Source organism: Phocoena sinus, chromosome 11 (assembly GCF_008692025.1).
Source record: "Phocoena sinus isolate mPhoSin1 chromosome 11, mPhoSin1.pri, whole genome shotgun sequence".
Classification (NCBI taxonomy): domain Eukaryota; kingdom Metazoa; phylum Chordata; class Mammalia; order Artiodactyla; family Phocoenidae; genus Phocoena; species Phocoena sinus.
In genome coordinates this window covers 9,309,430-9,329,896 of record NC_045773.1, presented here as the reverse complement: position 1 = coordinate 9,329,896, position 20,467 = coordinate 9,309,430, and the positions used below count along the sequence as shown (strand labels likewise).

The following is a 20,467-nucleotide window of genomic DNA, read 5'->3' as shown; positions in this document are numbered from 1 at the left end:
GATCAGGCTTGCAAATGCCTGAGCATCTTGTTTGCCAGTATTTTGTTTCATATATAACCTTTCACTGTTTCCAGGACTATGTGAGGTTTGGAGGGGAACTGAGTTAATTACTGTTTACATCATGGAGAACTTGAAAGGATCCTTAATCCACCAAATGTTAAACAGCCCAAGATAAAAGTTATTGATTTCTTAAGAAACTGTTTGGGTTACTCCCCTCCTTCTCTGTCTCTTTTTCTCCCTCTTCCAATTCTCTTTTTCTCAGTCTTTGTTTCTTTATCCATTGTTAAGCTCTTCATTTTCCACTTTCTCTCTCTCTTCCTTCTCAGACTTCCTTCCATTGTTTTTCTCATAGCCAGAGAACTTGTAGTTTGTTAAAAAGATGCTTTTGGACGCCTTGTCTCTGAGATATTGGGAGCAAGATGCACAAAGGCCTCTTTTAACAGGTTGAGTAAACCTCAGTTGTCTAAACCTTCTGCTTCAGAGGAGTTATGCAAAGGTAGGCAGTGGTCAGAAGCCACAAACTACTCCAAATCGGCATGATGTTTGTCTTAAAAGAGTTCATCACTAAAAAGTGATACCCCTTATTTTCCAACACTCTGAAGGAGATATTTGGAGAGATACTCTTCTTTTTGTATTTTGAGACAGCAGCCATCTTTACTATATTTTTACAATGTCACAGCTCCCTCTCCCCTGATGAGAGATCACATCTCTTTGTGTCCCTAACATCTTCCACAGGATGGCTCCAGTGAAGTGTTCAGTGAACAGAAGTGATCACAGAGAGGATCAAACCCGTCACTGTGGCTAGATTCGCCATCACTACAAAGAAAATGGATTAGAGCATCCAAATCTAACAACAATGCTGTATCATCTCATACAAATTAGAGTTAATGATTCAGCATTCATAATGTCACCAATAACTGTTAAATTCAAGGTGGTTACCTCCTACTTCATCATTAGTGTTCTTTTTTATTTAATTTTTATTTTATGTTGGAGTATGTTGTTTTATTTTATATTGGAGTATGTTGTGTTAGTTTCAGGTATATACCAAAGTGATTGTTATACATATATCCATTCTTTCTCAGATTCTTTTCCCATGTAGGTTATTACAGAATATTGAGTAGCGTTTCCTGTGCTATACAGTAGGTCCTTGTTGATTATCTGTTTTATATAGAGTAGTGTGTATATGTTAATCCAATTTACCTCCCCACCTTCTACTTTTGGTAACCGTAAGTTTGTTTTCTATATGTGAGTGTGCTTCTGTTTTGTAAATAAGTTCATTTGTATCATTTTTTTTTTAGATTCCATGTATAAGTGATATCATATGATATTTGTCTTGGTCTGACTTACTACACTTAGTATGATAATCTCTAAGTCCATCCATGTTACTGCAAATGGCATTATTTCATTCTTTTTTATGGCCGAGTAGTATTCCATTGTATGTATATACCACCTCTTCTTTATCCATTCATCTGTTGTTGGGCATTTAGGTTGCTTCCATGTCTTGGCTACTGTAAACAGTGCTGCAGTGAACATTAGGGTGCGTGTATATTTTTAAATTATGGTTTTCTCCAGATATATCCCCAGGAGTGGGATGGCTGGATCGTATGGTAGCTCTATTTTTAGTTTTTTAAGGAACCTCCATTCTGTTCTCTATAGTGGCTGTACCAATTTACATTCCCACCCACAATGCAAGAGGGTTCCCTTTTCTCCACACCCTCTCCAGCATTTATTGTTCGTAGACTTTTTGATGACAGCCATCGTTACCAGTGTGAGGTTATACCTCACTGCAGTTTTGATTTGCATTTCTCTACTACTTAGCAGTACTGAGCATCTTTTCATGTGCTTTTTGGCCATCTGTATGTCTTCTTTGGAGAAATGTCTATTTAGGCCTTCTGCCCATTTTTGGATTAGGTTGTTTGTTTTTTTGATATTGAGCTGCATGAGCTGCTTGTATATTTTGGAGATTAAACCCTGGTCATTCTCATTATTTGTAAGTATTGTCGCATTCTGTGGGTGGTCTTTATATTTTGTTTATGGCTTCCTTCCACTATTAGTATTCTCTAGAAAAGCTTTTACTTAAAATATTCCTTAGAGTGTAAGGAGGTTTTTAGGTTTATTTTCTTATACTAACTAGGAAAACATATCCTTTAAGTTATATATATGTAGCATTTGTCATTAATGATATACATAGTAAATAATAGTAAATGATATGAAAAGGTACAGTGTAAAATAATAAATAATAATAAAATAGTAAGGTAGTAAATATTATACTATACACACAAACATACACACACACACATAGGATATGTACAAATATTTTATTTCAAAACCTAAGAGAAACTAGCTTGGCATTTTCTCACATTTGTTTTACTTCCAATATTGTTTGTCAAACCACAATGGCCAGTTTTCAAATTTGGAAAGTTTTCCATGAATTCTATGTCAGAAACAGAGATGTCAGTGTTCCTTAATATGATTATTGATTTTACTGTGGCAATAGATTAAGATCAGAATGAAAAGCGAACTCTTTTGTCTGAGGTATAATAGAGGCAGCCTGGATAAATAGGATTCTTTTAAGTAGAAAGCACACACAGTATAACGTTAGAGAGATAAAGGTGAAAGATGGCTACAGGAAGACTAGAAAAAGTTCAAAATTAATGTACGGGGTCCTTTGCTTAACAAATCTGGCAGATATAAAAGAAAGAGACAAATATTTGAATATTTGTCAATATTCAGAAACAGAAAAAATTCTCTACCTGCCATCATAGTTCTTCAGCTTTGAAAACATTACTTAGTTATTGATCTCCTTGAGACCATTTAAGATTTGTGACTTTTTTTAAAGAGTATATCCATTCCCTGTAAGAAATAACATGTGTCTTCATACCTTTGCTTGACATTGTAGTAGGGAAATTGTCTTTTGTTTCTATTTTACTTTCTATGCATGAATATAAACATGACTTAAGTCTGACTGCTGGAAACCAGGCACCAACACCCGTAGCTCATTGCTGCAGGATGCATGGGCTGATCATGATGATAAACAAATCTAATGGATCCTTCCTTTGGGATGATAGCTTTAGGTGTTTTCTTGGCATTAGTAGTGGCGAAATCAAGAACTGTAAATTCTTAACTGCTCAACGTGGAGAAGGTTAAGGGAGCTATCTTTCCAATCCATGGAGGAATATTATGGCTGAAAACAACAAGGAGCTTGACTAAATTATCGCAAAGTTGTCTGTAAGTCGAAGTCGGGAGAACAATTAAAAGAAAAAAATATATATATATAATTAAACTTGTCCATATTAAACCATTTTTTAAAAAGAGTCTTGGGTGGCAGAAGGCTGAACACTTTTAGCGAACTTTCATGGATGTTCATAGCAGAAGAATTATAGAGGTCACGCCATTAGAAGCACACCAGTTTAGTGCCTGGAATGTGTTCACAGAAATAGGAGTACAGTGTAGGGGTTGTTTATACGCTAATCCTATTGGAAGCGTACTTCCAACGTTATCACCTGTCCTCAGCTGTGGTGGATATGCTATTAGGGGATTATTGACTGTTGATGGTTTTCTTTGCCTTGTAAACAGTTGGCTTAAATTGTCACCTGTATCTACTTCTCAGGCCCCTGGCCTACAGACACACGTGGCCGACTCTCATCCATCCTTCAAGGTTGTGGCAGGCAACGGCCACTCTTTCTCTATTCCTTCTATTTCCTTAGTGATAAAACTCAGTTTTTTTGGGGTGACAGTGTACACAACTAAAAGACTACATTTTTCAAAAGTATTTTCTGGCAATGAGGTTTACCATGAGACTATTTTGGACAGTGGTATATAGACGGCAGTGTTGTATGCAACGCTGGGAAGATGCCGTAGAAGGACTTCACCCAGTTGGAAACGGTGCCCCTTTGTCTTTTTCCGTATCTCCCATCTTGCTGTCTGGAGTGAGTCCATGATCGCTGGAACTTTGGCAGTATCCAGGACCCTATGTGGCACTGAGGATGGAATTGACTTGACAGAGTGGTGTAGCAGAGAAATACAAAGAGTGTGGGTCCCTGGTAATCATGGGACTGCCATGCCAGCTCTGGACAGTTTACCTATCAACTTATGTGAGAGGGAAATAAACATACTTTTGAGCAACTGTTATTTTGACTTTTCTATTTTTGCAACCAAATCATTTCTGAATTCTTACTGATTAAAAATCGAAATGTCTTACTAATTCTAAACTCTAATACAGAGACGGACTAAAAATTTAGAACAATATAGATTTTTGGAAACATCACTTGTAGGACTTAGTCAAAACATGTGATTTTAGTCCTTTCCCGGTGACTCTATGGCAATGAGAGTTTTGGGTAAATTACTTTCCCTCTCTGAGTGTTATTTCCTCCTCTAAAAGTAGAGATCTGAATCCTTTAGCACTAACATCGTGTCCTGGAGCATTTGAGAAACATTGTCCTTGCAACCTGGCTTCTAAAGGAAAGATCAGTAAGAGGACAAAATGCCCAAGTCCAGCCAAGACGTGCCTCTAACGGGAATCCATGCATCATGGAGGGGGTTAGCAGTTCCATCTCAAATGCTTTCCAGAAGCAACTGTGTTAACAGTTAACAGTACTAGTAGTACATCATTCATGACATTCTCTCTCCTCCTCAGTCTCCACAGGAAGCAGTCAACCTAAAATGTAATTACAGGTAAAAAATATGCAATCATGGTAATTAGAAGACGATATGGTAGCAGGTGATGTGATAGCAGAAGTTGTAGTATACAAGGAAGGAATCTTAAAAATGGTAAATTCTAAAACAGTCAGTATTTCCAACCATACGCAGTGAAGAGAACCTACCAGGCTACTGCAATCTGAAAAATACCTTGAAATTTTTACAGGAGGTATTTTCTCACACACATACTTAACCAAGAAACAGTCTCCTGATTTCAGGTCCTAAAAGCTGCAGCTAAAACAGAGATGGGTAAAATAATTTTATTTCTAGAGGAAGGTGTTTGGGCCAATGAATGCCAGGTCTGCAGAAACCAGTACAAGCTGCACTGGCATGCTGCCTGCAGTTCTGTTTACTGTAAATTCAAATATTTCACAACAATTATACCAAGGTCTCTTAATCCTCAGTGAACTTCACCAGTATTTTGGACCTCTGGCTAAGACTTGACCCTCCCAAAGCTTTAGTATTTGTTTTTCCTTTTCACTTCTCCTATGTCCATCCAGGAACTAGGAAGATGGACTGAGAGGAAATAGACAAAGGCTCAGCTTTGCTTCTTCCACTATTGCCTGTGATCTGCAGACAGAGGAGAGTCTTATTAACAAAGTGGGCAGATTCCTTATCACCCCTGACAGCAGGGAATAGCCTGCCTCTGATACCAGGTGAAACTACGTAAACCTTTTGTCCCAGAGACCTTGGTGAAGAATCAATGACATTTTCCCTAATTGCCTCCTTGTTGAGCGATGGTAGTATTTGAGTGAAGGAGCCTCTTAATTATTACCCTGGAGGTATCTGGGACTTAGGAACTCCCGGGGTTTCTGTTTATGTGTCACCTAACTATTCTTCCAAGAGTGCCATCACTGACGTAGAAAGATGTTGTATCGTTTTTTAGTCTGTAAGAATAAGTATTGTAATAAGGGAAGAAACAAGATCAATTTAAATAAGCATTAATTTTATTTCATCACCTCGTTTTATTCTTTGCTATAAATTCAGTGGAATTATGGATCCTACCCTCAAGCCATACAAGTTTCTCTACTTTCTTCAAAAGAACGCCACTTCTTCATTACTCTCTACATTTGTCTTTACCACCGTCCTTCCCAGCGTAGGCTTCCCTCTGCCTCTTTGCTGGGGAAATCTTCCTCCTATCCTCCAGTTATCTTGCACACGTCTTGGTTGTGTCTTCTCCAAAATTCCAGTTTCTCATAGTTGTTCTCACCTTAATGACCCTTCAGTATTTGATTTAGACCAGTTCCATCCAATAAAGTGGTTTCTGGGGAACTAGACTACTCTAATGATTCTGTGGAAGAAAAGGATGGTGGACCGCATGTAAATGCCACATATTATGTTCCCCCATGTGGTGAGTAACAATGCATGAATGCACTCAGGGAGTTCTTTATGCATTCTTTAAATAATCTTGCATGCTTACAAGCATGCCAAACTCAAGTTAATTTAAATTGGTGACGCCATAGTTGCCACAAGACATTTATTTGTCGGCCAAATAATCATTCACTTATCTGTCTTCTTCCCTGCTAAGAGAACCCGGGTTTTCTTTTTTTCCTGGCAACAAGAAATCCATCATCAGAAGTTAAATCATAAGTCAATCACTGTTTAGAGTATGGATGATAATATGACATGATTTCAGCCAATGAGATATGAGGAAAAGATGATGAGGAGGGCGACATTTCAGAACAAAATCTCCTTGATCAAAAATCAAATAGATAAAAGAGAAAGCCTTTGTCTACCAGAGCTCTCCCTTCCTTCTCTTAATGATATCAGGTGAAGTGTGATGCCTGGAGCACCAGGAACCACCTTATGCATCTGAGACAAAGGTTAAGAGAACTTCAGTGAAAAAATCCAGTCCCTTGGCATGGTGGAGTCACTGTGCCTATCTGAAAACCAGCTACAATCCAGATTTATTTTGTGATTGTATTATCTAAGTCACTAATAATTGAGTAATAGAACTCACTGTAAGGTTACTTGTAGCCCAAAGTATCCTCACTTGTGATTTTCAAATACCAGTGCCACTCCAGCATTATGTACATGATGTGATCCAGTAAGATACATAAAAGAAAGGAGAGACATAGTTTCTTTCCTCAAGGAGTCTGGTAGCATACAAAACTGGTAATAATGAAACCGGGATGAAAGCTAAGTAACAAACGGCAAAGAGTGTTGAGGACCAAGAGAGGACTCTTTGCTTAGAGAACCACGGGAAATTCCCCAAAGCAGTTTGCATGTGTTAAACCTGCATCTTGAAGAAGTATTAGGGTTTAAATAAGTAAAGATAGGAAGCAGGTATTTCAGGCCTGTCCATAGCCCATACATAAATAAGGCCACAGAGAACTAAATACATTCATTCTGTAAAATTGTCTGATAAATTTATCTGGTCTGATGAATTTGATTATAGATATACTTTGGAATAACTTTGATGTTTTGTACGTGTGTGTATGTCTGTGCTTTAGAACATTTTGGAGGCTTTAAAATGCAAGTTTACTCTCAACTCAGAATTTACCTTCTACCTTATCTATGGTACCACCGTCAGTCCTTCTTTTATTTAGCTGTTTTGTTCCCTTTGTGACTTGTATCTCTCTGTATATGTGAATATGTATACATATATATATATATTTACACATATATGTGTGTGTACATATATAGTTACATATTAGGTTGTCAGATCTCTAAAACTGGTTTACCTTATTAATTATTATATCTATAGTTCCTAAATTTTACAGATTAAAAAAAAACCTGGTCATATGCCATTGGTATAGTAATGTGTTATCTGAATTAAATAATAGGGAATTATTTACTGTGCAGAACTCTGATGAATCATCTTTTTTGTATGAACATATAGTCGCTGAATGCTTGTTTACTTGGAATATAAGCCATACAAAAGCTAAAATGTACAGCCTAGTTTTCTTCCTTTTCATAAGGGAAAAAAATAAATAAGAAATTTTTGTCAAGTAAGCCTCTTTCAGGGAATCAAAGGATCAGCACAGATGTAACTTCACCTCTGGAACATCTACATGTGTAGTCTTATACAATGGGAATTAATGTGCCTGCAGCTCTGCCAGACCCTGACAGTGGCTCCTGAATCACTGAGTGAAGATTGCATCTTGTTCGGTAGCATTTCTAAGCGCATTTTGTTATGCTCGTACTTTTTCACAACAGGAATTCACACAGAGTCTAGCACATAGTTTGCTACGGTGTTCAATTAACTATAACACTCCATGTTCACCCATCCTTAATAATCAAGATTTTTGGGGACTATGATGTACTTATAAAGGTGGCTAGGTTCTCAGAGAGAAAATAAGTTTGAATTTGATTTCATTCTCTCCTGAAACAGACTGCCTTCACTTTAAGCGTCTCCTGGCTGTGTCCCTGTAAAGGACTGAGCCTTTTGGCGGCATTGTCATTGGGCTCTCTACTAAGAGACCGGATGACTGAAGGTGGCTGGGAGGCATGCTGAGCTTTGATAACTGGGACGATTGGCAGGTAGAAATGAAAACAGGTAAGGTAGAGACAGGCCACAAGACATCAACAAGATCTCCTTTTATTTTCATTTTGTGACCATGTTGTTATGAGTGCGGTTGTCCTTTTACCCTGACGGACCTCATGCCCAGTGGTTCTCAACCCCGGCAATTTTGAACAGCCTCCCCGCTGCCAACCCACCACACGCACACACACACCACACACACACCACACCCACACACACCACTCACACACCCTGCACACCACACACTGCACACACACCACACTGCACACACACACCACAGACACTACACACACAGGGATATTTTGCATTGTCTGCAGTCATTTCTGACGATGACAACTGCAGGATATACTACTGGCATCTAGTGACAGAGGTCAGGGATGCTTCTAAACATTCTACACTTCCCACTGTACAAAGAATTATCTGACCCCAGATGTCAGTAGTACTAAGGTCAAGAGATGCTACTCTACAGAGATCTGACATTTGTACTGCTAGCAAAACACCTTAAAGGTCACCCTTGAGTGTTTGAAAAACCAAACCTCTTGGTGTGAGAATCTGGCCCTCAGAGCCTGAAAGAGATCTACGATCATTTCTAATATACTGAGAAATGTTAAAACACTTACTTTGGTTACTTTTTGTTTCTTAATATATAGTTTTATATATATATATATATATATATATCCCTATATATAGGGATATTGGACAGAGATAATTCGGAGACATGTAAGATTAGGAAGGACCCTGATAGGTCATAAAAATCATTTCTGCCCTTCTGTCTGTTTGCCTGGTAAAGTGTACACTGGTGATTTCTGTGGTGCCATATCGGGAGGGAAATTTCCCTTTGTCCGTTGTCTTTTTATGCTATGGAGATATGGGTAGAGGTATTTCTCCAATCTACAGAAGGCCACAGAAAGCCCGTTTACGTACTACACACGCATGCAACCTTTCTCACACTTGTAACCAAGATGCCTATCTCAGGAAATAACACTGGACGGAAGAGCCCTGTATGTGACTATGGTACATATACAGTTTTCATTTTGTAAATATTGCATGTTTGCCCTGTGGTATAGCTTGGGCTCATATGATTCGCCTCATTTTATGGCTAGAGAAATAATCCTGGAGAGTGTGTCCCACTTGATGGCAGCTACATGTGTTGCTATTTCGGCGGCTACAAACCACCCAAAAGTTATAGCTTTCTCCTGATCTTCCATGTTTCATAGGAAATAGGGAGAGACAAGTTTTATCTCCAGCGCTGTTTCTAACGTTTGCCAAGTGTGAGATGTGAAAGATACTATGTGTTCCTCCCTTCCCCCGGCAAAATCATCATCTTCATCGTCATCATCATCAGTAACCCCAGCCTTACATTATTTCCTCTCAGGCATTTCAGTAAGAAGATTGTTTCTTTTGTCTATAAATTCTAACCTCGCCTTGATACTGCATCTCACTTACCTTGGTCTAGGTCAGGTCATGTGATTTCCTTTGAGTCAGCCATGTAGCTTAAAGGAACGCTGTGTTCTGATAGGCTGGCTTGTGTCACACACAGCATCTGGATCCTGCAGTACCACCGTCTCCACATAAACTACAGGAACAGAGTGATGTGGAAGGCAAAACAGTCAATATTCATGACAATAATATCTGTATCAACCATAGGGTGCTGCAAAGTGTCATGAGATTATATATGTAAAGTATTTCACCTCCAAAAGCCCGGTATATAGAGAGATTTAATAAAGCAACCATAATAAAAAATAATAGATAACATTCTTTAAAATATGTATTAGACAAATTTGACTTGCAATCCACACATAAAATTACTTGGTTCTAAGAAAATGGTTACTACCACTTACAGAATGTTAATGTATTTGGTGTCATACAATTAAAGAAATGAAAGGCAGAGGACAAAGAGTTGCAATACTTGATGATAACCTTTGTTGTGAGGAATCTAAGGTTGAGTGAAATTCCAGACTTTAAACAAATTCAAAAGTATTAGTCATTCCTCAGTACTTTGAAGTAAATACTGTCAAAAATCAGAACCGATGCCCAGCTGTCCTAATACGAGCAGAGATGTTATCTAGAGAAGAGATGCCTATAAATCATGGAGAGTGGTGCTTCAGAGAAGGAGCCTGAATGCGGTATTTGACCGTTTTTCCTTTTGGGGGGCGTCCGTATCAATAGAGCTTAATAAGAACTACGAGCGCAGTTCCTGCTGACTGTGAACTTAATAACGCCCCACTGGGAGTTCGTTAATACCGCAACAGGTGCACTGAAACATGACCTTAATTGCTCACGATACTTCCAAAAATTGCCTTTTACAAGTTTCGTGGAAACTCCCCTCTGGAGCAAGTGTTAGTACATTTCGGATTGCCTTTCTTGGCTGTGCAAATTCCCCAGGAACCCGGTGGGGCCGTAAACCTCATTTACCTTGCCAAAGGTAAGAAGTTCCCAGGTGACTGACTTTGTTATAGGCGCTGCCCTTATAACATAAAGAAGAAGCAGCAGCTCAAAACGCATGAAACAAATTTCAGATCTTTCATTTGTTTCTACGTACATGAGATGGTTCTACTTTTGAAAATAAATGTCTAGTATTTATTTTTCATGGCAAGTTCACGTTGCAATAGGAGCAACAGTTTGGATTTTTTAAATATTTGCATTACTGTGATCTAGTCCACATCTGGATTTGGATCTTCAGTTATCTTGACAGATGTTGACACTGAGATGATGCCTAAAGGAGTGTGTTTCCAAGCCTGTGGGATCCCTTTGCCTTTAGAGTGATTATGGGATAAAACTAAATTTACAAGGGTTCTATCTTGTCAACACTTGGAAAGTAAAAGTGCTTCACACCAAGTTTGTCTCACAGAGTTAGAGTGAACTCTGGGCACTGTGGTGTATGGTGCTTAGAGTTTTCAGGTCTCAGGCATAGAGGGAAAAAAATCAGAGTGAACAATCCCCTAAGTGACTCCCTAGGTCCCTTTACCTTTGAACCCCGATCCGTTGTCAGCTTGTTCTACCTGCCAGTGATGAAGAAGGAAATCCCAGGGGAAAATATGCCAGGGAAAAGAGAGAGTGACAAAAGTGTTTGCTGTTGTGACTTCAGCTGCCCCTCAGAGCCCCTCGCAGGGCGGGGATGACTCCCAAGTGCTGTGGGTCCCTCTGGCCACACCAACGCTGTGCAGGAGGGATTCTGTTTCCTTCAGATTACTTCATTCATTACTTCACCGGCTTACCCTTTCATTCAACAAATAACGATAAGGTTCGTATTCTGTACCCAGTGCAGTGCTGTCCAGTCGTGACAAAATGATGAACGAGGTCAGTACTCTCCAGGAAAGGTGCAAACAATAAACAGATAAACGGATAATTGTATACTGAGAGTTTTGACGCTTCTTACCAAAGAAAACTAGTGCTCCAGAAGAATTCATCAGTTGACTCCTGCTTTCAAGGGCAAATATGGGAGAGATTAGGAGGGGTGGTGTGTACCACTAATTTGGATCATTCTTTCAGTCCACCTAAAGAATTCAGTCACCACAACCGCTTGTATTGGTGAGGTACACATATTGATGACTTGAGAGTTTTTACAGTGTGTAGAAGATGGAAGTTACTTAAATGTCCACTGTGATTTTCTTGAAAGTAGTTTTCCCCTAGCCTGTTTCTCTTCGATTTACAGAAATTCTTAAATATGCATAAATATTTTAAAAGACCAATTAGAGTGAATTGGGTCTTCCTTTTCCTATTTTAAGGGTAATGTATGGATTGGGAAAGTGTTACATCTGATGACTTGAAGAATGATGGTTTTATTGCTTTTACTGTTTCCTTTACGGTGCTTAAAAGGTGTCAGGAAAGTTGACTTCTACATAAATTTTATTTTATTTTATCTATTTATTTTTTAACATCTCTATTGGAGTATAATTGCTTTACAATGGTGTGTTAGTTTCTGCTTTATAACAAAGTGAATCAGTTATACATATACATATGCTCCCAAATCTCTTCCCTCTTGTGTCTCCCTCCCTCCCACCCTGCCTATCCCACCCCTCTAGGTGGTCACAGAGCACGGAGCTGATCTCCCTGTGCTATGCGGCTGCTTCCCACTAGCTGTCTCTTTTACATTTGGTAGTGTATATATGTCCATGCCACTCTCTCGCTTTGTCACAGCTTACCCTTCCCCCTCCCCATATCCTCAAGTCCATTCTCTAGTAGGTCTGCGTCTTTATTCCCGACTTGCCCCTAGGTTCTTCATGACCTTTTTTTCCCCTTAGATTCCATATATATGTGTTAGCATACGGTATTTGTTTTTCTCTTTCTGACTTACTTCACTGTGTGACAGACTCTAGGTCCATCCACCTCACTACAAATAACTCAGTTTCGTTTCTTTTTATGGCTGAGTAATATTCCATTGTATATATGTGCCACATCTTCTTTATCCATTCATCTGTCGATGGACACTTAGCTTGCTTCCATGTCCTGGCTGTTGTAAATAGAGCTGCAATGAACATTGTGGTACCTGACTCTTTGAATTATGGTATTCTCAGGGTATACGCCCAGTAGTGGGATTGCTGGGTCATGTGGTAGTTCTATTTTTAGGTTTTTAAGGACGCTCCATCCTGTTCTCCATAGTGGCTGTATCAATTTACATTCCCACCAACAGTGCAGGAGGGTTCCTTTTTCTCCACACCCTGTCCAGCATTTATTGTTTGTAGATATTTTGATGATGGCCATTCTGACTGGTGTGAGATGATATCTCATTGTAGTTTTGATTTGCATTTCTCTAATGATTAGTGATGTTGAGCATTCTTTCATGTGTTTGTTGCCAATCTGTATATCTTCTTTGGAGAAATGTCTATTTAGGTCTTCTGCCCATTTTTGGATTGGGTTGTTTGTTTTTTTGTTATTGAGCTGCATGAGCTGCTTGTAAATTTTGGAGATTAATCCTTTGTCAGTTGCTTCATTTGCAAATATTTTCTGCCATTCTGAGGGTTGTCTTTTGGTCTTGTTTATGGTTTCCTTTGCTGTGCAAATGCTTTGAAGTTTCATTAGGTCCCATTTGTTTATTTTTGTTTTTATTTCCATTTCTCTAGGCGGTGGGTCAAAAAGAATCTTGCTGTGATTGATGTCATAGAGTGTTCTGCCTGTTTCCCTCTAAGAGTTTGATAGTGTCTGGCCTTATATTTAGCTCTTTAATCCATTTTGAGTTTATTTTTGTGTATGGTGTTAGGGAGTGTTCTAATTTCATTCTTTTACACGTAGCTGTCCAGTTTTCCCAGCACTACTTATTGAAGAGACTATCTTTTCTCCACTGTATATTCTTGCCTCCTTTATCAAACATAAGGTGACCATATGTGCGTGGGTTTATCTCTGGGCTTTCTATCCTGTTCCATTGATTTATATTTCTCTTTTTGTGCCAGTACCATACTGTCTTGATTACTGTAGCTTTGTAGTATAGTCTGAGGTCAGGGAGCCTGTTTCCTCCAGCTCCGTTTTTCGTTCTCAAGATTGCTTTGGCTATTCGGGGTCTTTTGCGTTTCCATACAAATTGTGAAATTTTTCTAGTTCTGTGAAAAATGCCTACATAAATTTCAAATGATAATTTAAAGGTGTGAGATGTTTTTAACCCTATTTGGTGCTCAACATTACCAAAACCATTTTTGTGTGATAGGCAAATTTTTTATAAAGAGTAAAGAACAACAAAATACAATGAGATGAAAATTAAGTCCTATAATAAAGATGAAAATTTTTTGGTTTTTAAATTGGGGAAAGGAAGGCTCAAAGGGAGATGGGATATTTATTTTCATGTTGCAGAAGTGTGATTATACTAAATTGTCTTCATCAAAAGATCAGTTCTACATTTCTGAAGGAGACTGGCAAGAGGGTAGAGATTCAACAGCAGAAGAAGAAAGTATAGCTATGATATCAAGGGGAGTGTGTCAGTTAATCACTAAAGACGACTTATAATAATTTGGTCAGTTCAGGTACCAGTTATATACATACTTTCAAATAATTACCCTGTAGACTTAAGCATTAGTTTGAAAACAAGTAACTAAATATACAGGATAATAGTTGATAAGTAACAGAGCATATTTCATAGGTTACATACATTCTTGCTGTTCTTCATCTCCTATTGCTGGGCAGAATTTCCTTATATAGCCATATTTTTATCTCAGAAATGAAATCCATTTGGTTGTTCGTTTCTTATTCTAGCATCATTATATGCGTAGTGTACAAATAATTACCCCTGAATATAGGATGTGTGTGTGATCCTAAAGGGACATATGAGTCTTAAGCTGGTAGCTGTTTGTTATTTATAATGGAAGGGCTAAACCACTGATAGCAATCATTTCAATGGGTAGTGAGGAAATAAATCTGCTTCACCAGGATCTTCATTACTAAAATTTGGGGCACAGTTTAGAAAATGCATTTGCACTGGAGGCATTTCACAATCACGATGTTTTACCACAGCTACATAAATGCTAATTTAAGTAGAAGGCTGGATGTATCTTCATTAGCACTTGTTCAAAGGTAGAAAGGAATTTTGGCAGGGAAGGTATCTGTGCAACAGCACAAAGATTTTGCATTTCCTCAAGTTGAAATTGATGGAAATGTATTGCCATGCTTGGCTTCTTTTTTATTTCTTGTAAGAAAAGGTATTTCTCTCCCTCCCTCCGTCCCTCCCTCCCTCCTTCCCTTTAATTTTCGTCCAAAGCCTTTATTCAGTTGATATTTTTCACCTAAAATTTATAACCCTTGAACTATAAATGAAACATAGGAAACTCAATCTTTTCACACATTTGTATAAATTTTAATAAGACATTTATATAAAATGTTTTAACGACAGTCTAAGGATGACCTGTAAAATTGCTTTCAGTGGCTCTGTAGTCAGTACTGTGGACAGAACTTGGCCTAGACTACAGTAATCTAATACCCTTCGTTATTTTATGCTTATTGTTCAAATGTTTTAGCAACAATTCAGCAAAGTATCATAGTTAAGAGTTTAGAAGTTTGCATTAGGCTGTGTCAGGTTTGAGTATTGCTCTGTCTTACAACTTTGTGACCTAAGGCAAGGTCATAGTCTACTTTCAAGTCTCAATTTCTTCTTTTGTAAAATGACTTAATAATAGTATAGTATAATAAAGTATAGTGAAGACTTTTTATGGTTGGTTAGATAAGGTAATGCATATAAAACTTTTAGTGATAATGATAACCAACAAAGAACTACTATATAGCACAGAGAAATATACTCAATATTTTGTAATAACCTATAAGGGAAAAGAATCTGAAAAGTTTCATATATATATATATATATAAAACTGAATCGCTGTGCTGAACACCTGAAACTAAGACGATATTGTAAATCAACTATACTTAAATAAAAATAAATAAATACAATTTAAAACATTAAAAATAAACCCCAAACTTTTAGAATATTCTTGCCACATGGTAAAGAGTTAAATAGTACATACTATTTCTAAAGCAATAATGATAGGAATATGTAAACATTTTCTTAGGACAGTGAGGGAAATGTTTTTGCTAATGTGTCACAGAGAACTTTGGGAAGTGAAATGTGGAGAATGCATAAACTTAGTAAGAAGACACACACTTTTCTCTCTTCTGATTGTCGTTACCCCATGTATTAAGTACCCACACTGTCCCAGGCATCACGCTAAGCAATGCACATTTGTTATTCCTGCCCTTCTAAACAATCTAATTAATCTAAACAAACTAATTAATAATGTAACCAACTCAGTGAGGTGAAATATTCACCACAGTAAACACTAGTGAACAGAAACTTGAGGCTTCGATTCCTGATCTTCTCAATACCAAATCCCATTTTATTTTTACTGCACTTCACTACCCCTATAATTGAGGAGTCACTCAGGTGCAGACCGTCAGGAGACTTGGAGGCTTTCTCATGATGGCTTTGGATTTCGAGTCAGGAACGGAGAGCCTGCCCTTGGTGGTCATAGAGCAGAACTGCATCAGGGATGGGCTGCGTGGAAAATGGTGGGTCATCTACCGTCAGGGCAAGACTTGACTGTAATGTTCACATAGAAAGGCTGGTGGAGAAATGAGCTTTACAGAGGTGGTAACCAGCTTTAAACAATGTCAAATGGGTAAACTTGAGGCAAACTGCCCTGAAAAGAGAAAAGTAGGTTAATATTGAGTAGAATTATCAGGGCTCAAAGAATTGAGTGTAGCTTTGACATCTTCGGGGCAAAGAGTTGCACTGTTGGGCTTTGTCTGAGCAAAGATCAAAACTGGCTTTTAGATATATGAGACATCTTTATGCTAAAACAAGGGTAAGTCCTGGGAGAGTTTACAACCAGAATTTTGTAGGAGTTGATCATTCTTACAGGTAGATAAATCATACCTCTCATAGTCTTCTGCATGCTAGTGGTAAGAGAAGCAACTGGGGAGCATTCTTTGTCAAAGTAACTAGCTTAGGGATCCTGACGTTAGACCCTAAGCCATGCTTCTCATCTATGGCTGCTTCAGGTCTTCTCCTAGAGTATTTGGGATCCTGGGTAAATATTTTCTTTTCAAGGTTTCTTTCTAAATGCATAATTTTCTTTAACTAAAATCAGCATGTCAGGACTACTCAGGTAGTGTAATCTGAAATGATCCTGAGAAATAAATACTGTGCCCGTCAAGAGGAATAATCTGCTCATTAAATTGTCCTCTTGGAACCAGGGTCCTGCTCTAGGATGATTCGTTTAGGCACAAGTTCTAGAACGCCTTGAGACATCTGGTTAATCCCACGTGCAGTAGAGGGTCAGAGAATTCTCTAAAGGCAAAAAAATGGGAATCAGAGGTCCACGTGGCTCCACTCAATCAGGACTGTCATCTCTCTCTCAGCATCCAAATGAAGCTTAAAAAATTTTGAGAAAGGCCCTCCAAAGTGCCAGAAGAGCTGAAATGATGGTGTTGGGGCAGGGAACCCCCTTACCTGGGTCTAAGGGTATTAGTGAGCTATCAGTACTTCATAATGTTCTTATGAAGAATAAATTAAATAACGCACGCAGCTTACTTAGATATTTCCTCATAGGTGATGAGCACTCAATCGACGTTAGGTGACTAATGACGTCTACCAGTATTCATGAGATGTGTCAACTAAACCAGTCTCTGTACACACTCCAGTTAGGCTGTTGTGTCTTTTGTTTCTATTAATGTATAAGAAGTAAAGCATGACTCACAATGCTAGCCAGAATGGTTAAAATTATTTTTCCTCCCAACCGTCACGCAATGTAATTGCCATTCCATTCCCATTCCTTTCTCCAAGAGGAGAATAAAAGGCCAAAGCATAAAAGTGGATGCTTCTTGTGCTGTTAAGAGGTGGTTGGTTGCATTTAGGTGGTCTACACTTCCATGCTATATGTGGCAAAACACGCTTCCCCTTTGGAGCTCAAGCCCTGTATTTTAAGTAAATTGTCATAAGTATACGTGAATCTCTCACATCCTGATGGTGTGCCCTCATGTGGTGATTTCTTATCTTTTCAGATCCCCCAGATTAGTTATGCATCAACGGCACCTGAGTTAAGTGATGACCGTCGCTATGACTTCTTCTCTCGTGTGGTCCCGCCCGATTCCTTCCAAGCCCAGGCCATGGTAGACATCGTAAAGGCTCTGGGTTGGAATTATGTGTCTACTCTCGCATCGGAAGGAAGTTATGGAGAGAAAGGTGTGGAATCCTTCACGCAGATTTCCAAAGAGGCAGGTAGGAAGAGATTGCAATGATCAAGATGACCCTCTTTGAATGTCTGTGGCTTGTAGAGCTCTTTCAGTCTTCATTAAACAAACACTATTGGTAATCGCACTATCCCTACGCTCAAGTTCCCCCTTGCCTGTGAAGTAAATTTGCAAAGTCTTCGTTTAAAATGCTTTGTTGTTTTGGAAGAGAATACTTTCACAACTATGAAACTGAAATCCCTTTAAGTATTAGTGGAAGGAATGGGGAGGAAAAAATAGGTACTAAAATTGATATCTGACTTCTGTGTAATAGATAATAGTGTGGATTGCAGGCTGTATATGGAAACAGGAGCAAGTGTGGCTAAATGTGCCTCTTCCTGTGTCATTTCTCTCCGCCGGTCTCCAAAATGGAGAGAATTGTTTAAATTATGAGAACCCAACCACAGGGACACTTTGCTTTGAAGGGGAATGACACTGAGGGCTCTGAGTGACTTGGCCAAAACAAAATTAATTATCCAGGAAGTAGAATGTACTTAGACAGTCAGTCTTTGAAACTTTAGATTCTTTTGAGAAAGACAGTTCTGTTAGGTAGCATTTGCAGAAGATTCTTTTATGTATGTTTAATAAGCTCAAAATGGAGGTAATGGGTTCAAATGTTTGGCCAGCTGGCTTCCATCGGGCAGATTTTGAAAAAAACGAGACAAACTCTTCAAACTTAGGAATCATGACAATAAATACACAGGCTTCCCCATATGGAAATATTGGATCTAGTAAACATATATATTTTTTTTAAATGCATGCTTGGGTATTCCTATAAAGCTCTTAGACTAAAGTCTGGTCCTCAGTTTTGATGGTAAGAATATTATCCAACTTGTCATTGCCCAGAATAGTTAACTAACCATAAAGGAAACAAACAAGCAAGGCAATAGAAACACAGGTTCTTTTCACGAGGAAAGATGTCATAAACCCTGAAGACATGGCTTTGGGTATTTTGCTTTCAGACTACAGACATCCTCAGGCATGTAATGCTCCCGCATATAGATGGTGTGTCTTTACATGGCTACTGAAATAAGGAAGCCGCGACTTGTTTATGAATCTTGTGCTTTTAACTCGGCACCTTACCATGACCTCTAATTTGAAAATTTCATTGGAGGGCTGGGTCAGTCTCGTGCTCTTCCTTCTGGCTGAAATACTGTCACTGTTAACACCTTTGACTGCCGAGCTCCTAGTCATTTACAGGGCTCATCCTAAACGCCATTTCTAGGTTCAAGCAGACATGCACACAAAACTTCCTGGATTCTGTCTGCTTGGTCTTGTGTTTCTAGTGGCTCCTCCCACAGTAGTTATCACACATTAGCATAATTTGCTGCTGCTGTTGATTTCTGTCTTGTCCCGTAGACTGTAAGAGAGGTGGTGTCGTCTGAGTCACTACTGTAGTCCCAGCTGCTTTGTTTCTAAGGGAAACATTTCTGCTATAATTCAGCGAAAAACTTTCCGATAAGGGAAGAAATCTTAACTCTGGCCTTGTGTCTTGCGTGCTGTGATTTTTAAGACTCATTAACAACCGAATTCATGAATCTTTAAAGAAAAGCCTAACCACTTTTGATAGCTATGTGTTTGTTGGTTTCTTTTTTTCTTTGACTCCTGCTTTGACCAGAATAATGTGAGAGGCCCGCTTAAAGACATATCTAAGATATGGGCATAATAGCCAATAGGAAGAGAAGATATGGGTAAAATAGTAAGATAAAGCTCAGAAATAAAGTTCAGATACCTTTTTGTTCTACATAATTGCTTGCAAGTGGATCTCAAGTTTAATACTGCGCGTGGTACTGGACAAAGCAAAGGACCCTACCCATTCTGTTACAAAATGTACAGTGTTCAGAAGGTCAAAATCATGTTGACTGTTCAAGAAGGACAGGATCAAGACAAATGTTGGCCTTTATAAAAGACTGTACTCTATAGACAGGTGAGTGGTGAGTTTCGTAAAGTTGTTTATTCCTGGTGTCACTTAGTGAAAACTTAAGATATGAGTCTGCTGTATGACTCTTCTAAAAGGAAGAGTTTGGGTAATGTGGTCTGAGCTCCCCAGCTCATAATTTTAGCTAATCATATCAATTTACTGAAATGACCCAACTCAAAAATAAAATTGTATTACTGGCAGCCATTTTGGATGAAATCCTTCAATCTGAAAGCGTTTGAATTTGGGGATGAGTATAACTAAACAGCCAGCTGCCGAAATGCCAGAAAACATTGAGGGTTCAGCCAATGTCTTGCAGTCGGTTCTTCTTCACCTTAAGTATCATGACAGTTGATGTGTATTCATGTTAAATTTCCTTGGCACCGTAGCATATGTGCAGTTAATGTAAGTGAATTCACTTGTGTGCTTAACAAACACCCCTGCGTTCAACTCCCTACCCATCCCTTCAAAAAAGAGGAAATAAAGAGGAGGGAGAGTTATAACTGAAATAGACTATGGTAAGTTTACTCACTCAGTGTGTGTGTTACTTCACAAAAAAACCTGAGATGGGAAACGTGATTCCATCATTTCTTCAGTGGGTGTCACTTCTATGGGCCTCTCATATTGTGAGCATCTTGCTAAGCCAAAGGTGATTCCAGTGT

General features: G+C 38.6%; 1 protein-coding gene across 1 annotated transcript in view; it reads left to right on the top strand.

Moving 5' to 3' along the window:
- The window catches only part of GRM7 (glutamate metabotropic receptor 7), an 814,585-nt gene that overhangs the window by 259,933 nt on the left and 534,185 nt on the right, over window positions 1-20,467 (top strand). The window contains 1 exon segment of the mRNA XM_032649804.1: window positions 17,660-17,876. Coding sequence (XP_032505695.1) covers window positions 17,660-17,876 — 217 coding nt within the window.